Source organism: Ranitomeya variabilis, chromosome 1, assembly GCF_051348905.1.
Source record: "Ranitomeya variabilis isolate aRanVar5 chromosome 1, aRanVar5.hap1, whole genome shotgun sequence".
In the NCBI taxonomy this organism is placed as follows: domain Eukaryota; kingdom Metazoa; phylum Chordata; class Amphibia; order Anura; family Dendrobatidae; genus Ranitomeya; species Ranitomeya variabilis.
Genome location: NC_135232.1, coordinates 663,668,172 through 663,684,804, shown reverse-complemented (window position 1 = coordinate 663,684,804; position 16,633 = coordinate 663,668,172). Strand labels below are relative to the sequence as shown.

Below are 16,633 nucleotides of genomic sequence, written 5' to 3'. Positions count from 1 at the left end.
AGCTACAGATTCAATGGGTGTACTTAATTTTTTACTCACATCTTCTACATTTTGGTCCATTTCTTGTTAATTAAAAAAAATAAATCACTTGGTGTAATTATTTCTTGGGTTGTTCATTTGTGGTTGTATTTACCTAATTTTAAAACCTTCTAAGAGACATACATTTTGTTATGTTCTGACATGTGAAACTAAAAAATTCTGAGACAATACTTGTTTTTTCCCCATGACAGAAGATTAGTTAAAGGGGTATGGGCACATTTTAAAACTGTAAAGCAACAGTACATATGCCATGATTGGGGGAGCCACATAATCCATGCCAAAGCCACTAATGTGTGACTCCCAAACAGGGACGACTGGCACTGAAATTCAGCCCTGGGAGCTACCATCATATGACCCCAAGTAAGCGATTTTCACACCTCCGGCCACATTCCAACTAATTGTACTCTGCTTTGTTAATTTCACTTTTATTGAGGAAGGCAGTGCAGCAGTTGACCTCACGTATGATAAGGGGCGTAACTACAGTACGTGCGAAGGTTGCATTCGCATCTGGGTCCTGGAGCCTAGGGGCCCCAAAAGTACCTTTGGCCTATATAAAAAGACCAATGCTATTAAAGACTTGTAATAATTGGGGGCCCCAATTGAGCTTTTATTTTGCAGCCCCATGCTGTTTAATCCCTTCAACCCGAAGCCCGTTTTCAACTTCCTGACCAGGCCATTTTTTTTTCAATTCTGACCACTGTCACTCTGAAATGCTTCAACGGATCCCAGTGATTCTGAGAATGTTTTCTCATGACATATTGTACTTTATGATAGAGGTAAAATTTTCGATATGACTTGCGTTTTTTTGTGAAAAAAATTGAAATTTTGCCATTTTCAAACTTTCAGTTTTTATGCCCTTAAATTAGAGAGTCATATCACACAAAATAGTTAATAAATAGCATTTCCCACATGTCTGCTTTACATCAGCACAATTTTGGAAACAATTTTTTTTTATTAGGAAGTTATAAGGGTTAAAAGTTGACCAGCGATTTCTCATTTTTACAACAAAATTTGCAAAACCATTTTTTTTAGGGACCACCTCACACTTGAAGTGACTTTGAGGGGCCTATATGACAGAAAATGCTTCATCATCCCTGATGAAGAAGGACGCCACTCCTTTGAAACGCGTCGGTATTCTTTTTGCTCTCTGTGCCGCCCTGTAACGTTACACACTGTGCTCCGCTCCAGCTACCCCTCTTTTTTTCCCGCTCGTATCCAGGGATGCCACCGGCCGGGGCTTTCCATGGCTCTGCGCAGCCCTTTCACTGTGCCGCTGTGCTGCGGCTGATTGATTCTGCCTGCCCGCTTTGCTATCCAACATCTACACGCCGGACGCTTCACCGCTGAACCGGACGGACACAAGTGCACTACACACAGCTGCATCTGAACCTCGGTGAGTCCCTGCCTGGTGCGGTATCACTTGTGCTCTTATTGTTCAGTACGTTCTTGCTCCCATGTGCATAGGTGATTTTTATATGACTTGCAGGGCACATGCAGTACGTTTATTATTAACCCATTGCGGTCTTATTATATCAGCACACCACTACATACTTCTCTGGACTAGCACGCAGCACAGGGACTTGGTTGGTGTGCTGGTTTGTGTGGTCTTAATAGGCTTTTCTTATATATTTCAAGTACTTTGTATGACTGTGCAGCGCCCCAGGGTCCTGGTCATTGCAGTAATATTGTTCTCCTCTAGGGGGGTGATGATACATTTGGAGGCAATGAAAGACAACTGAATCCAGGTACCACAAACATACAACACATTTCGCACTCCAGGCCACCAGGGGGAGCTATGCTCCTATTTATTAGGGCACTCCTCACACTTAGGTAAAACTGGTTGCCTGGGGAGCAAGTGAGTTAGTTGCTGGCTGACCTTTGCTCAGGTAGTTGGTCCCTGACAGGGGTGGGATACTGTCAGAGGCCGAGGCAGAAGGACACGGAGCTGTACCTGCCCTGAGTGCGGCAGCTTCTAGAAAGACACTGAAGGAGAACTGTATTGTAGAGAGGGTGAAGAAGTCATAGCAAAGTAGTGGATATCAGAGGAGTTCTGCCCTACACAGGCAGCCTCCTTCTGAGGCGCAGGATCCCAGTAGCCAGAACACCGAGGGAGCAACAGTCCTTTATGCCTTGCTCCAGAGACCAGCAGGACAGCTAATTTCACGTTACCTGCCCGCCCTATACCCAGGAGCCAAGGTGGCACCGCTTAGAGGCTGGGGCATGATAGAGTCCCTGTAAAATGCCTCAAGCCACCGGTCATATGGGTTTGTCCTATCCATCTGGGGGACAGAGAGAGAGAGACATAACATCTACAACATCTGCGAGGACCTTATGAGATGCTTAGCAGTAAGGTACTACAATACACAGTGCTAGAGGAAGGCTACTGATTTCTACCTGGATAAGGGGACTTGACTTGCCTCCAAACTGGCCCAGACTCTGCCTGCCCTGTGGTCTGTGCTCTGGACTGTGGCTGCTGAAACCTTCAGTAAAGGTAAAGAGACTGCAACCTTGTGTCCTCGTTCTTCACTGCGCCTCTCACCATTCACCATCTACACACTGGGAAGCCCTGGGGACACACTTCACCTGTGGGAAGGTATACCATCTAGCTGCCATAACATCACCCCAGCGAACCCCTAAAGCAGCGTCGGTCACCCTGACCGAATACCACAGGTGGCGTCATGAACATTCCTTTTAAAGACCTTTCCCTTTTTACACGGATGTCCCAGGGCCACGGACCGGGTCAGCCACCGTGACATCCTCCTGTGAACCAAAGGACCCGGTACCGAGTACCCCGCTGCCCTTGGGGGGCTCCAACTGCCTGTCAGTCATCCCTTGAGCGAGGTCTCAGTTGTGCTATTACTATCTGGTTATTCATTTGACAGTGGTGGCACCTACCTGTCCTGATTCCTGCAGCTAAGGGACTTCTTGTGAGCTAACACTTGTGTGTCCTTTTATACTACAGAGTTTTTTATGTGTTTTGGATGGAAACTGTCCCATTTAAGGTATGTTGGGCGGTCGGGTTGGGCTAGTACGGCACATATCGGGAAGGGGTTAAGTTACGCCACTGCACATGAAACAGTCACTGCCAGCACCGGAGAATCCTCACTGCACGCGAGTTCTGTGAGAATTCAGAAGTCTGCAGTCACAGAGTCACCTCAGACTTTAGCTCCAAGCTTGGAAAGCTACTTTAATCAAAACACTGTACCAAGACTGATATTACCACCATACAGATACCATATAAAGACCATATATGTGTTTAGTGTACAGATTCTCACTAGTGATGTTTTCGCTGATTGTTATCATTCATTTTCTGTTTTCCTTTACATTCACTCCAGACCACCATGACTTCTTATTCCATCCTGAACTCGTACCTGCAAACCGTAACACACAGACTTCTTCACTTCACTGATTTTCCAGGACCCTCCTCACATTCTACCGCCTCTACACAATCCACAACTTGTGATACTTTATAATAATTCCCTTGTACCTCCTTTAATACTGCTCCTTTGTGACCTCTTATAATATTGACCCTGTACCTTCTCATAATAAAAATATCCCCTCTGCTTTCTTATATTAACAATAATGACAACTTGCTTCCCCTAAAAATTATAACAAACCCCCCATTGTGCCTCTTTATAATAAAGACCCTCAGTGCCTCCATATTGTAATAATGTTCCTGAGCAGGGGTGTTCATAGAATTAACAGGCTCCCCATAGAAAAAGTCATATCACGCACAGTCAAAAGAAGACCATGTCTCCCAACAGGAGAGGAAATGTATTTTAGCACGTACCATAGTTATTTTTCCCCTACTGAAGTAGTCTCACTCATGATATCCCTTTCATGACCCCATTAGTGTAATATGACCCCATATGATATGATGACCGCACACAGTATGATTGCTCCACAACACCAGACACAGTAAAATGGTCACCACAGCCCCCCGTACAATATAATATTCATCACAGCTTCCAATATACAGTATGAGGTGCACTACAGACCATAGCGCCCTGTACAGTATAACTCCCCCCACAGCCCCCATACAGTATGAAATCCCCCCATTGCCACCCCATACAGTATGATGTCCCCCATAACCACCCCATAGAGCATGAAGGTCACCACAGCCACCCACGTAGTATAATGTACCCCATAGACCTGCACACTGTATAATATCCACCAAAACCACACTACATACTATAAATATCCCCCACAGTCCCAATACAGCATAATGGTCCACACAGACCACTTTATAGGATGATACTCCCCTCACCAACAGACTCCCATACAGTAGGATGCTCCTCCAATAGCCCAGTATATAGTATGATGGTCCCCCCAACAACCACTATATAGTATGATGGTATGCCCAACAGCCCCTTATATAATATGGTGGTCCCCTTGACAGCAAGTTGTAGCATATAACGGTCCCCAAAACAGCACCCTCTGTAGTATGATCATCCATCACAACCCCCCCACCCCCCAAAAAAAAAGTTATACTCACCTAATCTGGACACTTTGACCTCAGCAACCTTGGTCATCTTTTCCATTTGGTCTCTTATTGAATGCTGGTGGCGCAATTGATTGACGTCATAGCACCGCCGATGTCCCTTGTGTGTGACGGCCTCTGCCAGGATGAACATAAGGAAGGAAGCCCGCAGCATGCCGGGGTAAGTAACGGAGCCTGTGGATCTGTGCTCTGTTACAACTGTTAATAGTATGGGCGTCTTGAGGACACCAATACTGTTAACAGAAGCAGGCAATGCGGCCCACGGCCGGACCAGTCCTTCTGGAATATACCAGATAGCTAGTCCGGCCCTGCGACCAAACTATCTGGTAAAACATGCTTGTCTATATCTACACACATGTATTTTTCATGTCAGAGGGGAGAAAATTAATGCATTGTTGTGAGCAGGAATGGGAAAGTAATAATCTTACATTTTGGGATTCCCCATAATGTATATTGTCAGAATGGAGGTTTTCAGAACCCTTGGTGTCATTCCAATAGGGAAGGTGAGGCAGACGAGGAGGTAATGCATGTGTGTGGCCATTATTATTGTAGGTTTAGGAGAGTAAAACACTCAGCCTTTTCAGAAACTCACAAAAGGAGTTGTCAAATGCATGGACTCTTCCTTTATGAAGTGAGAATGGAGGGGTGGAGAGTGGATGTAATGTCCCACAACTTGGGAATCATACAGTATTGTAGTTGTTCAACTAGTATGCAATATGTTTTGTCCCTTTTAGAAGTTTGTCCTGTCTTTCTCCCTGTCCCTCTCCTCTGTGCTGACGTAATTAACCTTCCCCTTTCTGAGTATGTCAGCCATCTTAAGACACTTATGCCTTGCATCTCAGGTTCAGATTAGTCTTTTTTTCCCTAATAATGTTGCGAATAACTACAAGAAATCAGCTTGAAAATAAACTTTCTGGAATCTTCATATGTGCCTCCTGCAGTCGAGTCAAGTTATCTGATGAAATCTCTTTGTGCGAGTACTGGAACATACAGGCATCCATAGAAAAAGAGTTTTAAGTGCCCTACACTTGCCACCTAGTTATGGAGTCAGAATAGGAGACCTCTATTTTCCTTGTAGGTGGACGTCCAGGTAGGGAAACCTAGTGCAGACAAAGACAGAAGGGGCCCCCTGTGCAAGAACATTATATGGGCACTTTGGAACCCCCAAAAAATGTTTAACAGAAGCTGCATGCTGCTTTTGAGATTCATTTGGCACCTATCTATTGGGCCCCTGTGCTGCTGCACAGGTTGTGCCAATGTTATGTCTGCATTGAGTGAAACCAAAATCTGCCGTACATTTAGGACATGTAAATACAATAAACTAGAAAAGTTTCTGATTGCCATACCTCTAAGTATCATTGTGGCCCCTGTTGATTGGTTAAATTGGATAAATGCTATTAAAAAAATAAATAAAATCACAAGCCGTTAGCAGTTACTGCCATCAGTGCCATGGCCAGTTCCCAAGTTAGATTATTCCACAGATTCATAGTTCTTTTTGAATAGAATGCTTGTCACTTGAGCCGTTATTTCTCCATAGGCATGATGTCAGCTGCTTGGACTAACCAACATTTTTAGGTGGCGAAAACACACTAGGATCTCATTTATACTTACATGTATGTCGAGTGTCAGATGGAGAAGATTCCGGTCCGGCCTTACTTGCTGATCAGAAGCCTCAGACTGAAAATCTGCTATTGATTTTGCAACACCTCTCAATATACCACCACCTCCTGTACAAAATAAAAATGAAGCAGATCTTTAGTAAAACACTCATCCAGTATAGAATACACAGTGGCATGCAAACGTTTTAGGCAGGAGTGGAAAAAATGCAGCAAAATAAGAATGCTTTAAAAATTTGAGATGTTAACTTCTTAACACACTTATCCATCCTGCAATTCCATCAAGATGGCAGCTGATTGGATCAAAATTTATTCTGCAGCAGGACAACGTCCCCAAATATACAGCCAATGTCATTAAAGGGAATCTGTCACCTACTTTTTCGTATATAAGCTTCGGCCACCGCCATCAGGGGCTTATCTACATGGCATTTTTTGTAATGCTGTAGATAAGCACCCGATGTAACCTGAAAGATAAGAAAAACAAGTTAGATTATACTCACCCGGGGGTGGTTCCGGTTCCGTCCCGTCCGATGGGTGTCTCAGGTCCGGGTCCGGCGCCTCCCATCTTCATGCGATGACGTCCTCTTCCTTGTTTCATGTCGCGGCTCCTGCACAGGTGTACTTTATTTGCCCTGTTGATGGCAGAGCAAAGTACTGCAATGCGCAGGCGCTGGGCTTCTCGGACCTTTCCTGGCACCTGTGCCCTGCAGTACTTTGCTGTTCCCTCAACAGGGCAGATAAAGTCTGTCTGCGCAGGAACCGTGACAAGAAGCAAGGAAGAGGACGTCATCGCATGAAGATAGGAGGCACCAGACCCGGACCGCGACGCCCATCGGACCGGACCGCACCTGACCCCCCAGGTGAGTATAATATAACCTGTTTTTCTTATCTTTCAGGTTATATCGGGGGCTTATCTACAGCATTACAGAATGCTGCAGATAAGCCCCTGATGGTGGTGGCCGCAACTTTTATGCTAAAAAGTAGGTGACAGATTCCCTTTAAGAACTATGTTCAGCATAAACAACAATAAGTCAGAGCCCTGGTCCAAACATCGAGTCTATATGACATTACATGAAGAGACAAGCATTTGCACAAGCGTCATCTTCAGAAGATCTGTGGTTGGTTTTCCGAGATGTTTGGAACAACCTCCCTTCCGAGTTCCTTCAAATACTCTGTGCAAGTACAAGTGTATCTAGAGGAATTCATGATAGTTTTGATAAAATCAGTTTGACCAGTAGGAGATTATTACTACAGGTCTAGTAAACCTGCTGCCAGGTAGACATCCATATTCATGAGCTGGGTATAATAGGTCATAAATCATTGATCGTGGGGGATACAGGTAACTGGACACTCACTGATATTGAGAAGCTAACAATTTAAATAAGTCTTTTACTGGGAGAGAATAATAAGTTTCTCCACAGAAAAATTTGGAGAGCTTTTAGAGATTTAAGAGTCAACACTCGGTGGATACTGTGATTCCCATTCAATTCAAAAGTCTATGATCTCTAATGTTTAAACCAGGCCATTCTTAGCATTGTGACATTTCCAATGTTTGAACGCAACAATTAATGTTTTAGATGTGTAAACACTTCACGAGTAGCTATTTTTCGAATGCAATACATGAATCGTTAGGATTTTTACACTCAACCAAGCCACCTAGTATCTCTTTTACCAGAATTTGGGTTGCATCCAGGAAGTCATGAACAAAACACTGACTACACATCTTCACAGTTAGGGGTTTAACATCTCATTGTAAGTTGCTCATAATTAAAAGCAAAAAACCAAAACAAAACACAATAGACTGTTTTTACTTTTGGTGCTAACACAAATACACATACTCTTAGTAGTGGTTCGTAGCACAAGTACAGCAGAACAAAAAAACCGTTAAGTACTTTATTGTTAAAGGAAGTCTGTCAACGCCAAAACTCCATTTAAATGTTGAGTGGTGCGGTGATCCTGTGTGCACAAACACCAGAACCAGAAGAGAGGGATGAGGGCTGATCTGCACTAACACTGGGCACGCACCTGTTCGGCTCCTGCAGTGCAGACTTGCAGGGCTTGGCATTCAATTAAGGTAGCACTTACTTTGAGAAAGCAAGTGCAGTCAATCAAGGCTCAAGGGAAGTGAAGCATGGAGCAGTGTGCCGAGCCCTTGACCACACCAAGAGTGAATCAAGAAGCACTAATTTTCATAACTGATAAAACTATTTTTTTTCTATAATTAAAAGAAGCTAAATTTATATGGCAGGTATAAGATTTATAGGGGCCAAGTCCCCTAGCAGACTTTGTAATTAGTTTAATAGTTTTTGGAGTGACAGACTATCTTTAAACATTTTTTTTAATGAAGTGATTAGAGAGTTTATGAAACCAATTGTAAGTGTAAAAACCACCCCCCAAAAAAACAAACAATTACAAATGCAACTCACTTTTTATTACAATTTAAGCCATGCTGAAGGAACCTCACTATAGGAGTCTTATAGCCTGTGTGGTCTATAACAACATCAAGTGCTTCTTACTTTTTATCCAAGATCTCATGGAAAAGGGAGACTTTGTGGTGATCTGTTAACATGGGGTAGTGGTTTGTGGCAACTATTGGGATCCAGAGCTTTGAGGACCAAGCCTGGCAGCAGGGGTCCTGTGAGACTGTGGGGTTATCCAACCTAATAATGCTATATCCTGGCAATAGTGGTGGTCCCTATACAGTGCAGTGTCCATTACAGCATAGACCATCTTAATAAAAGGTAATCATGTATGCGTTTTACCTCAGTATTTGTAAGCCAAAATCAGGAGTGGGTGAAAAATACAGAAGTGGTGGACATTTCTTTCATAATTTTTCTCCAATTGTTCCTCTCCAGGTTTTGGCTTACAAATACTGAGGTAAAATACTGACCAAATACTGCTAGTGTGAATGGGGCCTTAGAAGCATAGATTAAGATCTAAAAAAAAGCAATTGAATACGAATCCACATAAGTGAGATGTACTTGTAAATTCTGTCTGCTGATTTTTTAGCTGGATGCTACAAAACAGGAAAGAAACACCTTAAATTAACACGAAAATGCTAATTTAATTCACACAGTGGTTTTACACACCACGAGCATGTAAACAGAATAATGCACATAATGCGTGGTATAACTGACTATAGCAATTGAAATAACTTGAATCTCCTTGGTCCCAATGCAAAATCTGAAGCAGTCTCCCTCACACCCAGGGCCGGACTGGCCATCGGGCAGTTCTGGCAAATGCCAGAAGGGCCGGTGGCAGTAGTGGGCCGCTCGAGTGTGCCGCTGTCGGCACACTCTCCCCGCTGTCGGCGCACTCCCGGCATAGACGCCGGTACAGTTGAATGCAATGATGGAGGAGAGAGCGTCTGCTGACGCTTCCTCTCCCATCATTCCCCGCTCTGCCTGCCGCTGACACTGTGGGTGCGCGATGACGTCATATCATCGCGCACCTGCTATGTGACCGGGCGGGCAGACTGCGACTACTGAGACCAGAGCCAGAGCAGCGCGGGGCAGGAGGAAAGGTGAGTAGAGCGTTTTTTTTGTTTTTTTTTATCAATGAGTGATGACTGGATTGTGGAGCTATTGGGGGGGGGGGGGGCTGTGCTGCATTCCATTCTATGGGCCTCTGCTGCATTATATTCTATGGGGCTGGCTGCATTCCATTCTATGCGCCTCTGCTGCATTATATTCTATGGGGCTGGCTGCATTCCATTCTATGGGCCTCTGCTGCATTATATTCTATGGGGCTGGCTGCATTCCATTCTATGGGGCTGTGCTGCATTCCATTCTATGGGCCTGTGCTGCATTATATTCTATGGGCCTGTGCTGCATTATATTCTATGGGCCTGTGCTGCATTATATTCTATGGGGCTGGCTGCATTCCATTCTATGGGGCTGTGCTGCATTCCATTCTATGGGCCTGTGCTGCATTATATTCTATGGGCCTGTGCTGCATTATATTCTATGGGCCTGTGCTGCATTCCATTCTATGGGCCTGTGCTGCATTCCATTCTATGGGCCTGTGCTGCATTCCATTCTATGGGCCTGTGCTGCATTCCATTCTATGGGCCTGTGCTGCATTCCATTCTATGGGCCTGTGCTGCATTCCATTCTATGGGCCTGTGCTGCATTCCATTCTATGGGCCTGTGCTGCATTCCATTCTATGGGCCTGTGCTGCATTCCATTCTATGGGCCTGTGCTGCATTCCATTCTATGGGCCTGTGCTGCATTCCATTCTATGGGCCTGTGCTGCATTCCATTCTATGGGCCTGTGCTGCATTCCATTCTATGGGCCTGTGCTGCATTCCATTCTATGGGCCTGTGCTGCATTCCATTCTATGGGCCTGTGCTGCATTCCATTCTATGGGCCTGTGCTGCATTCCATTCTATGGGCCTGTGCTGCATTCCATTCTATGGGCCTGTGCTGCATTCCATTCTATGGGCCTGTGCTGCATTCCATTCTATGGGCCTGTGCTGCATTCCATTCTATGGGCCTGTGCTGCATTCCATTCTATGGGCCTGTGCTGCATTCCATTCTATGGGCCTGTGCTGCATTCCATTCTATGGGCCTGTGCTGCATTCCATTCTATGGGCCTGTGCTGCATTCCATTCTATGGGCCTGTGCTGCATTCCATTCTATGGGCCTGTGCTGCATTCCATTCTATGGGCCTGTGCTGCATTCCATTCTATGGGCCTGTGCTGCATTCCATTCTATGGGCCTGTGCTGCATTCCATTCTATGGGCCTGTGCTGCATTCCATTCTATGGGCCTGTGCTGCATTCCATTCTATGGGCCTGTGCTGCATTATATTCTATGGGCCTGTGCTGCATTCCATTCTATGGGCCTGTGCTGCATTATATTCTATGGGGCTGGCTGCATTCCATTCTATGGGCCTCTGCTGCATTATATTCTATGGGGCTGGCTGCATTCCATTCTATGGGCCTCTGCTGCATTATATTCTATGGGGCTGTGCTGCATTCCATTCTATGGGCCTGTGCTGCATTATATTCTATGGGCCTGTGCTGCATTATATTCTATGGGGCTGTGCTGCATTCCATTCTATGGGCCTGTGCTGCATTATATTGTATGGGGGCTGTGCTGCATTACATTCTATGGGGCTGTGCTGCATTATATTGTATGGTGGCTGGCTGCATTACATTCTATGGTGGTTGGCTGCATTACATTCTATGGGGGCTGTGCTGCATTACATTCTATGGGGGCTGTGCTGCATTACATTCTATGGGGGCTGTGCTGCATTACATTCTATGGGGGCTGTGCTGCATTACATTCTATGGGGGCTGTGCTGCATTACATTCTATGGGGGCTGTGCTGCATTACATTCTATGGGGGCTGTGCTGCATTACATTCTATGGGGGCTGTGCTGCATTACATTCTATGGGGGCTGTGCAGCATTACATTCTATGGGGCTGTGCTGTATTATAGTCTATGGGGGCTGGCTGTATTACATTCTATGGGGGCTGTGCTGTATTACATTCTATGGGGGCTGAGCTGTAATGCTGGATACAGCTGTAATTATATGTTATATAGTCGTGTTACACTCCCCTCACTTCTTGTAGCCTACAAGTGTACAAAGATATTATACAGTCACCATGTGACAAGTGGGCCTGTGTGACTTTAAATACCAGGGCTGAATTTTAGTCCCAGTCCGGCCCTGCTCACACCCCACCTGTTAGGTACTACAACATATAGAGTCTTCTTACAGGGCAAAGGGGCATTTGAGATCATTCAGGCACTAGATCGTGGGTGACACCAACTGCTACTTCTGAACCTCACTCCTGATAGCACGCTAATAATGCCTAATTATGAAGGAAACAACTTATACCCACACATCTTATACGAAATGAGACCCAAAGTTCTTTCTGGGTGAAGTCTGAGATAGCTACCAGATTACATTTGACAAGAATCAAGGTTTTAAAACCATAACAAGTTGATATTCAGATTGTGGACCCAAAAACCACATGCAAGCTATCCAGTGGCATTAATCATGAGCATGTCTGTTCATGATTGTATAGCAGAGATGAGAGGATCGATTTACGGAGGATCGAGTTCAATTCAAATTTCCTGAATGTCACATAAAATCAAAACATTGTGAGATTAGATTTGCATAAAAAATAAAAAGTTGCCAGTGAAACAGTTTAGAGATGGAAAACAACACTGCTGAACAGTCAGTGGATAAGTCTATTTCTCCTGTAGAGTGTAAGCTCTTATAGTAAATAGGGTCTTCTCTCACCTGTAGTGTAAGCTCTTATGGTCAGTGGGGTCCTCTCTCTCCTGTAGTGTATAAGCTCTTATGGTCAGTGGGGTCAGCTCTCTCCTGTAGAGTACAAGCTTTTATGGTCAGCGGGGTCCCTTCTCTCTCCTGTAGAGTGTAAGCTATTATGGTCAGTGGGGTTCTCGCTCTCTTCTGTAGAGTGTGAGCTCTTATAATCAGCGGGGTCCTCTCTCTCCTGTAGAGTGTAAGATCTTATGGTCATTGTGGTCCTATCTTTCTCCAGTAGAGTGTAAGCTTTTATGGTCAGAGTGTTGAGGAGAGCCATAAGATCAAATACTTACTTAACCTCAAGATAAGAGATTGAGAGAAGCAACCCATAATGTGTATTGTTTAACCTTACAAAAGTTTTCTCAGATCAAAGTGAGACACTAAAGATGGCTGCCATTTCCTGTATCAGCATACCATGTGCTGATATCCAAGATGACGCCCACCCTGATGACCTCATGGATCCACCCACAGTGACGCCCACCCTGATGACCTCATGGACCAACCCACCCTGATGACCTCATGGATCCGCCCATGGACTTGCTCATTGCCCAACCCACTAACCAATGGAATACATCCGATCACTCCCATTTTAGAGCTAACCGAGCCCCCTTACAGTAGATATATAAACTTGTGTTCTGACTGAATAAAGCCCTTGGAGCTGAGCCATAGATTAATCAAGGAGAGCTTACATCTGACTGTGTGTTGTCATATGTTTATTTCTTTGGTGCGCACCTGATCAATATCCATTAGGCCAGGAGTAGGCAACTAAAGAGTGAACATTTATTAATTGTTCAACCTAACAAGAGGTCATCTCTCTTTCCTGTAAAGTGTAAGCTCTTGCGGTCTCTCTCTTGTAGAGTATAAGCTGTTATGGTCAGCGGAGTCCTCTCTCACCAGTAGAGTGTAAGCTCTTACGGTCAGTGGGGTCTTCGTTCTCTCCCTCTCCCCTACATGTATTTTCCAAGTAATTAAAAGCTTTCCAGTATTGAGACTTGCGCCAGTTTGCGTAGTAGCTATGTTTTTCTCTTTTAATTTGTCAAAGTCAGCAAAATTTAAATAAAAAAGGTCCACTTATCGCTTCTGTGTAGGAAGGAAACTCCCATATACAGTGACACCTAGGCGCACATTAAGACTATGGCTACTAAACTCTGAATGCTTATTGAGAGTGCAAAGATGCTATATACAAAAGAAATAATGACAAGTAATAAAGGCTCAAATAACTTTCGGTGTGTAAGGACACCTCCGGCAGGGAGACAATATGCAAAAGTCTTCTGTTAAGAGCAAGAATGATTAAGATTGAAAATATCTGGATACAAGGAGCACTTGAGACCCAGTAAATTACCCGTTTTGGACATCCTGCCCTTGCTTACAGGATATCCAGCCATCTTATGTCAGTCACATCATAGATTACCATATGTATCCATTATTAAGTTGTGCAGTTTTTCCATGTAAAATTATATTATGGTGTTTTCCCCTCAAGCTTTAAACATGCCTCAATCACACCTATCCTCAAAAAGCCCTCTCAGTCTTGACCCATCCTCTGTATCTAGCTATCGCCCTATATCACTTCTCCCCTATGCCTCAAAACTACTGGAACACCACGTCCATCTTGAACTGTCTTCCCATCTCTCTTCCTGCTCCCTCTTCGACTGCGTACAATCTGGCTTCCGGTCACACCACTCCACTGAAACTGCCCTAACTAAGGTCACCAATGACCTATTAACCGCCAAGAGCAAGCGACACTACTCTGTCCTCCTCCTCCTGGACCTCTCCTCTGCCTTTGATACAGTGGACCATTCCCTATTACTACAGACCCTCTCATCTCTTGGCATCACAGACTTGGCCCTATCCTGGATCTCGTCATACCTAACAGACCGGACATTTAGCGTCTCCCACTCACACACCAGCTCCTCACCTCACCCCCTATCTGTCGGAGTCCCTCAAGGTTCAGCCCCTGCTCTTCTCCATTTACACTTTTGGCCTGGGAAAGCTCATAGAATCTCAAGGTTTTCAGTATCATCTCTATGCTGACGACACACAGATCTACATCTCTGGACCAGATATCACCTCCCTACTAACCAGAATCCCTCAATGTCTGTCAGCTATTTCATCCTTCTCTACTTGATTTATAAAACTTAATATGGACAAAACAGAATTAATCATCTTTCCCCCATCTCACGCAACCCCCCCAAAGGACCTATCCATTACAGTAAACAGCTGCCCACTCTCCCCAGTCCCAAAAACTTATTGCCTCGGGGTAATCCTTGACACTGATCTCTCCTACAAACCACATATCCAAGCCCTTTCCACTTCCTGCCGCCTTATACTCAAAAATATTTCCCGGATTCGTACATTCCTAAACCTAGATTCTGCAAAAACCCTAGTCCATGCCCTCAACATCTCTTGCCTTGACTACTGCAACCTCCTGCTCTGTGGCCTCCCCTAGAACACTCTCGCACCCCTCCAGTACAAAACCCTAACCATAACATTCAAAGCCATCCACAACCTGTCTCCTCCACATAACTGTGACCTTGTCTCCCAGTACTTACCTGCACGCAACCTTCGATCCTCACAAGATCTCCTTCTCTACTCCTCTTCCCACAATCGCATTCAAGATTTCTCTCGCGCATCACCCCTACTCTGAACCGCTCTACCACAACATATCAGACTCTCCCCTACCATCGAAACCTTCAAAAAGAACCTGAAGACCCACCTCTTCCAAAAAGCCTACAACCTGCAGTAACCACCGATCCACCAAACCACTGCATGACCAGCTCTGCATTCACCTACTGTATCCTCACCCATCCCTTGTACATTGTGAGCCCTTGCGGGCAGGGTCCTCTCTCCTCCTGTACCAGTTGTGACTTGCATTGTTTAATCCCTTAACGACCGCCGATATGCCTTTTAATGGCGGCAGCTAAGTGTACTTAAACCACAGTGCCGTTAATTAATGGCGCTGTGGAAAAAGTGAATAGCGCCCCACGGAGTTGGATTTTCTCTGGGGTCTCGGTTGCCGGGGGTAGCCAAGACCCCAGAGAATATGATTCAGGGTTTTTTTTTTTTTTTACCAACCCCCGGGTTGCAATCACCGGTAATTAACCGTTTACAGGCGGTCGCAAAAAAAAAAAAAGCGATTTCCCATTTAAGTTCTGTCCTCCAATGTGATCGCACATCAGAGGACAGAGAAATGGGGTCCCCAATCGCCCTCCGATACTCACCCATCTCCCCTGGTGCTCCTCGTGGCTCCTGATGGGCGCCGCCATCTTGTTCCGGTCAAAAAATGGCAGGCGCAAGCGCAGTACGCCCGCCGGCCAGCACCCGGAAGATCTTTGGGGTCTCGGCTGCTGGGGGTAGCCGAGACCCCAAAGAACATGATCAGGGTCAGTTTTCACCGACCCCTGTTTTGCGATCGCCGGTAATTAACCGTTTACCAGCGGCCGCAGAAAGAAAAAAAATAGAATTATTCTTACCGTTATTTCGGTTTCTAGGAGCCTTCCACGACAGCCACCAGGAGGTTGTCTCCACACCCTAATGGGGGACAGGAAGCACAAGAGGTTAAAAACCCCTCCCACCTCCCATTAACCAGTGACTTACAACTGAACCCATAGCACCGGTTACCCTTTAGGTTCTCAGAAAAAAATTATCCAAGAACATCGGGAGGGAATTAATGCTGTCGTGTAAGGCTCCTAGAAACCGAATTAACGGTAAGAATAATTCTATTTTCTCTAGTAGTCTTCCACGGAAAGGTCTGTCGTTCTGCCCGACCCCTCCGTTTAATGATTTTGTCCTTGATCAAGAATTAAATCGTTTCTTTAGATCTCTTCGTTTAAAAGTTCACTTCTCTGGGGATATATCATCATCAGTATCATCTACTTCTACTGCCAATCCGGCTGTTAGTACCACACTTTCTCTCAAAAAGTTAAATTTGAGTCAGCGTAGTACATTCTCTCCACCTAGGACATACCACCCAGTTGAGACATTCATTTCTCTTGTTAAAAAAGATGCACATAGTAAATTAATTGATATTCAACATGGTCGTCTTCATGTCATGAACAATATGTCTAGATTTGAGAAAGTGGCTATCAATAGTTTACGTTCTAATAAACAACTGGTAATTAAACCCGCCGACAAAGGCGGTGCAGTGGTGGTGATGGATAGACACTATTATATTAACGAGATCCGTTCTCAACTGAG

General features: G+C 44.9%; 1 protein-coding gene across 2 annotated transcripts in view; it reads right to left on the bottom strand.

The window, feature by feature from the left end:
* FMN1 (formin 1) overlaps positions 1–16,633 on the bottom strand; it is a 445,090-nt gene that overhangs the window by 220,180 nt on the left and 208,277 nt on the right. For both annotated transcript variants that reach the window (XM_077263405.1, XM_077263415.1), the window contains exon 3: positions 6,152–6,267. In XM_077263405.1, the coding sequence (XP_077119520.1) occupies positions 6,152–6,267 (116 nt within the window). The remainder of the gene's footprint in view (positions 1–6,151; positions 6,268–16,633) is intronic.